This window comes from Nestor notabilis, unplaced genomic scaffold (assembly GCF_000696875.1).
Source record: "Nestor notabilis isolate BGI_N333 unplaced genomic scaffold, ASM69687v1 scaffold19716, whole genome shotgun sequence".
Taxonomy (NCBI): Eukaryota; Metazoa; Chordata; class Aves; order Psittaciformes; family Psittacidae; genus Nestor; species Nestor notabilis.
In genome coordinates, this window is record NW_009931804.1 from 5,863 (window position 1) to 14,498 (window position 8,636).

The 8,636-nt window shown below is 38.5% G+C and overlaps 1 protein-coding gene across 1 annotated transcript in view; it reads right to left on the bottom strand.

Moving 5' to 3' along the window:
- Window positions 1-880: 880 nt before the first annotated feature.
- The window catches only part of TFAP2D (transcription factor AP-2 delta (activating enhancer binding protein 2 delta)), a gene marked incomplete at its 5' end in the record, with an annotated part of 31,758 nt that continues 24,002 nt past the window's right edge, over window positions 881-8,636 (bottom strand). The window contains one exon of the mRNA XM_010016079.1: window positions 881-1,100. Coding sequence (XP_010014381.1) covers window positions 881-1,100 — 220 coding nt within the window. The remainder of the gene's footprint in view (window positions 1,101-8,636) is intronic.

Below are 8,636 nucleotides of genomic sequence, written 5' to 3' on the forward strand. Positions count from 1 at the left end.
GATCCTGTTAAATAGAGACCCAGGTATGGCAGACTGCAGTGTTATAGGGCCAGGGGCTGAGAAGACAGAGGACAGAGCCCATGCTGTCATTTAATCTGAAGTTCACAGAGGGATGAGGGATTTTATTGAAACTATCAAGGTTGGGTTTTTTTTCCTGTTGTCTGCCATGCTCTTTTCAAAAGAGACACCATGTCTGCTGCTTGAGGACAGATTCCCAACAGGTTCTGGCCTCATTCCAGTGCAGCTTTATTGTACATTCCCACGTGGGGATGAGTAGCCCCCCAACACTGAACAGTTCATTTGTCCCATGACCCAAGAATTCCTCTTTTGCCAGGTTTCCATATTGTTTTCCCAATGGTGAGTAGATCAGGCAATTCCGATGGATCAGAGGAAGCCCTTCTTTCAATCTATCCAGCATGCAAGAGAAGTCAGGATACTGGAACTCCATGTCCCACAACCGAAGCACTGGCCCTAACTATGCTGCTGGAGAAGAAAGTGCTTCAAATTTCACGTGCCACCTCAGCCAGTCCAGAAGTGCTTATAAAAAACAGTGTTAGTGTATCATTCAGAACAATCAAATACTACGTGCACGAAAAAGTAGTTTAGAGCAACATAAATTTTTAAAAAGTGACAATTTCATCACACAATTACTGTACACTGCTGTTCTTAAGATCGAATACTTTCCTCTCTCACTCTCTCTCTTTCTCTCTGTTTTAATCTTTCTCTTTTTTATTTTCTTTTTATTTGATTTTTCTTTCTTTCTTTTTTTTTCCCTTTTTTTGGATGTGGTCCACTGGAGATAAATTGCCCTCAATGATATATATATTTAAAAAAAATATCAGCAGCAAGATTCTCTTGAAATAGATTCTGTTTGATGTAGCTAGTCTGTCTTTTCTGTTTTGCCCTCTTTCACAGCAGCCTCTGAAGTTTTCCGCAGGGGGGCTTTCTCCGAGTTGGCGTGTCCTTGGCCGGATTCCGCCGCTCCTCCGTTTTTGTGCGATGTGTGCTTTTCCAAGTAGTTCAGCATTTCACTGAGAACAGTTTGGAAAGTGCTTAGGGCAGCACATATTGCAGGAGTTCCAAAACCATGAGTGATCAAACTACAAATGGAAAGGAGACAGAAAAAGAAATACACACACACACACATAAATATAAATGCACTCACATACATTGAAGAGTTTACAGTACACTCATTTTGCTATAGTGAAATTCAAGATTTGCTCCCTAAACTATTTATTACCTATGGGAGAAACACAAAAGAAAAGAGCAGAGCTGAAGAGCAGTCTACATACAGCTTCAAAGGTTGGGTTTTGCAGGAGTCTCAGTTGTGAACACAGTGGGACAGATCCTTGGCTGATGCAGATTGACAGTGTTGTTGATTTCAGAGGCCAAGAGAGTATCTGTGCCCTAAACTCTCCAGCAGTGCTACTTTTCCAGTCCCAGAAGGTTTGGCTCTCCCCTTCTCAAGTAAACAAAATCAGTTCTGTGTGGTTTATTCACTCTTCTACATCAGACTCTTGAACAAGACCTAGTTACTCTACATGAGTGCATGACTGGATCTATAATAGCAAATTAAGCAATGCCACCTGTCAGTTTGGCCATATCTGTGTTGCTAAGGCCTTTCAGTGTCCAACACAGTAAAATCTGAAGTGCCTACCAGGAATAGTCCCAGGCCAATGCTAATGCCAAAACAATGTCTAGGAAGTTTTTCACATAGGTCTAGTTCAGCCAGGTTAAATTCATGGATCATTCTAACCAATTAGTAACAAAACTAACCAAGTTCCAACAATGTTTTTTTCCAAAAGAACACTGATTTTTTATTCTTGTTTTACTGCACTGCAAAGTAGCTGAATTTCAGTGATGCTCCTCATTTAACAGCTACTGAAATTATGTATTAATGCAGTTGCCAGGCAGACCTATAGTGGGTTAGTCTACTCTCAGTTTAGAGGACCATTTCAGTGCACACATATGTATTTACAGTCACTTGAAATGTTTTAGGCATGCAGCTGGCTTCCACCTGTAGATCCAGAACTGTGCAAGTTTCCCATAGGTCCCATCTCTTAGGTACTGTCTTTGTGAGGATGTCTCAGCTACCTTAGGATAACAGAAATGGCACCAGAGATCAGTTCAGACAATCGACTTCAGCCATACTTGCCCAAATATTATGTTTACAGTGTGAGATGTTCATGTAAAGGCCAGGGAAACTCAAGCTGTCCTAGACATCTTAGTGCAAACAAGTTATTCTCATTGTTAGAATGACTCGTTTTGCTAAGTGGTAAGTGAAAAAAAAAATCCTGCCCAAATCCTCTAGATTTTTAATTTTCATTTAGAAACATAAATGAAAAATTATTTCACAGGGTTGAAATTTCATTTCAGTTTTTAAAAGCTGATTTCAGTTATTCCAATTCTGCTTAGAGCAGAAAGAAGACAAGAGGAACAGAAGCTGTTTTTTGAGTCTGTGGACATTTTTGAGAAATCAATACTTTATATTGCTTTGAGTGAGGGGAAAATATCCCCACATTATAGTGATTCTTACAAAACAATAAGTATTTCCCATCCCATACTAGTTAAGATCTTGGCATTGGAGTAACTCTCTGGGTGTCTTAGGCACCACATCAGTAAATGTTGGTCTAATGCAGAGACCCACGCGTAGCTCAGAAATGGGAACATTTTGCTTCAGTAAGAACCCTTCTCTTCTGCATTTTGGCTTCTCAGTCTTCCCAGCTATTTCAGAAAAAAGTGAAAAAGTAGGGAACAGGGAAAAAAGGTTATACAAGACATGGGTAATTGTCAGGAAGCTGGAAGTATCAAAAAAGCCCAAACCCCAAACCAAACAACCCAGAAAAGCCCTAGGGAAAAGCTCCAAGGTATCTTTTAGGGTAATCTTTCTGTCTGTTGGACCTATGGGAACCCTGTTTGCTAGGAAAGCTCATATTGTAGAGAAAACACCAAACATATGGGATGCTTAAATGAGAGTTTATATTGGAAACATCCATTTCAGATTGGGAGTGTCCCGATCTTTTAAAAAAGGTCTCCTGAAGGCTATTAAGAAATAATTTGCTTTTAGAATATTTATCCATTAGTCTCCAGGCACTTTTCAAAGCTGGAACTTATGTTTACCCCAGTTAGTAATGAGAGGAAAATGATAATTAAATATTTACAGGGACTAGTTTACGGACATCAATTAATAATTCCATATGAATCTTGAAATCTGGACTTGTAGCAATATCTGCATCTTTTAAATTTAGCGTTAAAAACATATAAACATACCTCACTAATTTATTTTTTTTTTTTTAGAAATGGCTAACGTAATAGGAAAATAGAAATCATCATCATCATTTAAGCCATGTTTTTAATGGTAGTAAAAGCAAGATCAGCATTAGCATATAGACAAGAGTATTCTAGCCCTTTCAAGTCCTTTTAGGAGTCAGGTGATTTCAAGATTTTGTGTTGAATTTTATTATTATTTCAGGTCTTCATAAATCCAGAGAAATTAAAATGTGATGGAGCCTACAATAACAGAAAGCAAGAAAAAAGAAATTCAAATGTATCATTACTAATTACAATATCTCATGGTTTTTACACTGCTTGCGTCATCTTCTGGGTCTTGATTTAGGGAACTGACTATACAAAGATACATACAAAAATATTTATGATTTTGCATGCAAATGGAAATAATTTATCTATTATAGAAGTTGGCAATATCTGCAATAATTCATTTCCAGTAAATGCAAATAGTAAGTTTAACAAAGGATTGAATAGAAATCTGGCCTGCTCTCTTTGAACCTTTTGACTCCTGAGCAAAAGGAATAGTACTGCGTTCATTTGATAGCGCAATATAAACAGCAAAGTGGGAATACTAAAGTGAAAACCTACAGAGAGTGCCTCAGAAATGATCTGTAGGGCTAAGAACAAGGATAAAAATTTTAATGTTCTGCAATGTTGAACAAGGCCGTAGAAAATACTAGAATGGGACAAAATCTGATATTAAAGTACATAAGTGTAGGTGCTATCTTATCGGTGTGTACATCAACAGTGCCTAATCTCTTATTACCATTCAAGGGGACTTAATATAGTTTCCTACATATAAGGGTCTACAGTGATTTGAGATGTTCTATGACATCTGAAACATCTGCACAAATTTGCTGGTTACGACAGGACTTAAGTCCATCTTGCTTCTAGGTGTTTTGATGACAGGAAGGTTACCCTTGTGTATCTTTGGCACGAGATGCCAGTGTTTAGTTGACTGAATTTAGCCCCAGGGATTTATTCAATACAGTGAGAGAAGTGTGGAGAATGATGTAGCACATGAAATGGATATGTGTCCTCTATGGTGAGCTGCACCATCCTTCTGTCTACACTGAGGACTCCATCAAGCTGAATAAAAATGTGTGTTTGGTGCCATTTGAGATGCCCTATGGTAACAAGACATCTGTGTCAGGTGAACAGGTAATGCAGAGGGCTTATAGGAGAACAACGCCCTTTTAAAACAGCAGCAGACTGATGGCATACCTATCAGCATCTAAAAAGACCCTGCATGCTACTACCTACTCAGCTGTATTTTGTCAAAGATCTTCATTGACTACATGGGAAGCTTAGACATCCAGCTTATATTGAAGCACCTAGATATGGCTATTTTATCCTGAGCAGAATCTTAAATTTCTGGTCTGACACTGGTGTTCATAGGAAAAGGATTTTATGGAGTGAGTTAGGGTTCTATCTCCTTAACGGTTTAGCCTCTTATGTACCACTAATCATCAAATATGGCAAAACATCTATTTTCAAGACAGCACAGTATTTCTTAGAGAAAAGCCAACACTTTTTTAGTGAAATGATGCTGCAGAGTCTCATGGCAGCTCCACTTTCAGTTCTTGATGAATATATTGTTCTCCACAGATTGGGGTACGGAGACCCCAATAATTTTCCCATGAAGCTTAATAAATGAAACAATTTTATGGAAAATTTCTGACCAGTCCTGCTTGCCATGCTCCTCTGAAGGTGTATTATATTAGCCTTACTTTATGTAATGAGCATCAAAAGGCTGAGAGATATTATCTTCTACTTTGTTTTACACTTCTATCATTAATTCCCATTGCTCTAATTTTGGTGGACTTTCTGCAAGTTAAAAACTTGAAAAAAGTCTAGGCTAAAATCTAGGAAAGTTGAATAATTTCCTCTTGCTCATGAAAGTAAGTTTCAAGTTGGGGAGAAAAATCTGATTTTACATTTAAATCAGACATGACAGACAGAAGATTAATGGCAAAGCATTCAGATGTGTTTCCTGAAAGTCAAATTTAGTTGAACCATTATTCAGGCTGAGTTCCCACTGAAATTGGTTCATTTTTGGTATGCTCCACACCTATGAAATGAGTTGCTTTCATTACAATACTTGCATTTGGGTTTAAAAGCCTAAAATGAAGTATAGTGGTTTCATAATGAAATCTTCTGGGTATTCTCAGCTTTGTAGTGCAACTCCTATAACTAACCTTGTTGTTGTAAAAGGCAAAGCTAAGATTTCTGATTTTGGTACTCTATACGGAAAGCCGCAGAAAGAAGGCAATGAATATCAGGCCAATATGTTATAAATCCTTATGCTTAAGGACATCCAGACCCTCCTGCAATTCTGCCTAGCTCTAAGATGCAATTATGCCTCCTCATGTTTTAATGATGGCCTTACTTAAAAGTGAAAAGCTCCAAGTGTGCCTGAAGGCTTGGACTCCTGTTTGGCAACTACCTCAAGGACTCCTCCATACCCCAGGCTGGTGAAACTCCGACATGCAGCAAATGAAACAGATTCCCTCTCTGTGGGGGAGAAGAGGCCATCTGCACTGGATGTTTACACACTCATTTAAAACAATAATAATGAAGAAAAAGCAAGCTTGAACTCATTGGTCGGACTTTCTCAGAACTTTGCATATAGAAACCACTTCATGATTAAAAGGGAATAAATCTAAATTTATCAGCACAAGGCAGATGACAGTAATAAGATCCAATAAGACTTTTGGTGGCTGTAAAGGAAATGGAAAAAAGATTTCTACCTCCCCACTGATATAAGTAACATCCTGTGTTAGAGGTGTCTTATTGACTTCAAGGTGCTTCTGTTGATTTCAAAGTCTGTCCTGTGAAAGTTGCCTACAGAATTAAATTGTGATAACTTTACCTCAGAAGGTTGGTAGGTCTAACTATGACACAAGATAGACTGACAGTCATGGTAAACCTTAGAACATGGCCAGTATATATTATAGGGGTAGGTAGTCTGTAAGATCAGAGTGGCAAACAACACATACAAGAATTGCCTTACAAAGCAGGCCTTCATGCTTGTTTTCTATTCATAACAAATGTATCAAGGAGATGTTCTCCTAAGCAGATGAACCTCCTTCTACATTGTGTAAAAACAAAAAGTAAGGAGAGAGTGCAAAATATTCTATTTCAGCTCTGTATGTTTTAGACCTTGGGACTGATTTTTCACACTAAGGCAATTGCCCAGGCAACAGACGTGAAACATCCAAAACGGCAGTTATGGAGTGCTTCGGAGCTATAGTCCAAAGATTAAGCCATGGTACTGTGGTGCTCATGGCACTCATAGAAGCCCTTGGATTTTTGACATGTAATGTTTCCAGCACAGCACATTATATCCTCAAAATAAAACACTGGATAATATTGTGACTTGATTGTTTGAATAAGAAAATACATACAAACTTGTGGCTGACTGTGAATGAAAACTGGCCTCACCTGCCATTACTACCCATGGAGCCAAACACACCAGTAAGACCAGAGATACAAAATGACTGGATACTTTTGAAAAACAGTGAGCATGTCCTTCCCATAGCCATAAGCTCCTTCAGTTTCTCCTTTCACTTAGCTAATGGTCACACCTCTGCTCTATGGGAAGGCAGATAAATGAATGAGATTAATTCAATTTGCTACTTTTTTCCAGTTAGGCAGCTAATCATAGAATCATAGAATGGTTTGGGTTGGAAGGGACCTTAAAGCTCATCTAGTTCCAACTGCTGCCATGGACACTGACACCTTCCACTAGAACAGGTTGCTCCAAGCCCCATCCAACCTGGCCTTGAACACTGCCAGGCATGGGGAAGCCACAGCTTCTCTGGGCAACCTGTTCCAGTGTCTCACCACCCGCACAGTAAAGAATTTCTTCCTAATATCTGATAAAGATCTATCCTGTTTCAGTTTAAAGGTAGCTAAGAAGCCTCTCAAATGAGAAAGACCAAAAAGTAAGCATCATAAAAATGCTGATGTCAAGGGACAATGTAACTTTGTAACCTAGGAATTTGGAAATGGATGGATAGCATTCCTGTTTTGGGGAAAACACAAGTGCCTTAAAAGTTTTAAGAAATCTTAAGTGCTGGATTGTAAACCAAATCAAACAGCCCAAAGTTTTATTCATCTTTGATGAATGTATATTTGCTTTTTCCTTGGTAATCATGAAACTTATTTGTTAACGAAGAGAATAAAGAAAACAGATTCTCATCTGTTCTCTTGACTCCATAAATTGTGACTTCAAGGGAATATATCATCAAAAGACTATAATTAAAAATCGTGGGCAATATTAAAAATTCACACCATTCTAAAAGGATTTGGTCATTGCTGATTGGTCATCAGCAGAGGAGAATGTCATTGAACCCTTGCTATAAAACGATCAATGAGGGAACCCCTGGGAAAGGGAATGAGGGAAAAATCCCAGAGGAAGGAACTCTCATACTTTTGGTAAATAAAGAACCAAGGAAAAGAAAGAAAAGAAATTAAAAAAAAGATCGATTTTATGGTTACTAGTACCTCAGCATGAGGAAATAGTCTTGTCCCTCTTAGCTAGCAGAATCTAAAACCAAGCCAGATTGAGAGAGATCATGGAAAAGAAGGAACTCTAGAGGGCACCAGAGGTGTTTCAACACTGACTTCCTTGCATACTGGCTTCTTCCAGTCCGTGCATCCAAATAGAAGGCTGGTGTTGCTAATCAAGATGACTGGAATTAGGACAGCAGCTGCTTTACCTCCTGATAAGCAAAGAAGCATAAAAAAATGGAACAATATATAAGGGGGGAGGGTGACATCTGTAAAGGCCGCCCTCAAGTAAGGCAACAAAGTTTGGTTCTTTGTTGCAATTTAAAAACATGTTGAGCTTCAAAACCCATTTCATTTCTCCCTTTTACCCTTCAGAAAAAATGATGTTACTTTCTTGCTGCTCCCAAAGTCTGAGCATCTGGTTTCTTGCCTGTCATTTTTTGTGTCACCTTGTCAATGTGATGCCAGGCACTTGCAGGAGGCTGACAGCTCCAGGCTCAGAGACTAGCTAAGCAACATAACTCATCTCAAACGGTTTCATAAGAAGGGTGTTTCATATCAGCTGGTTGGCTAGGCAAAACACAGAATAATTTGTGAGGGTGCTGATTGCTTTCATTATGTAGCTTTAGTATCCTGACCCTATTATTTTTTGTCTGTTTTTACAAGGTTTCTGCAATGAAAGAAGTGTCACTTGCAAGAAAGTAGTTTTGCTGTCTTTATCTTTTATATAATACATAGATGATCTGGATGTGTTTTTCCATCTTTATGAAAAGTAACCTTGAAGTTAAAGGATTAAATCCAGCTTCTGTAATTGGTGGGTATTCGTCTTTCCC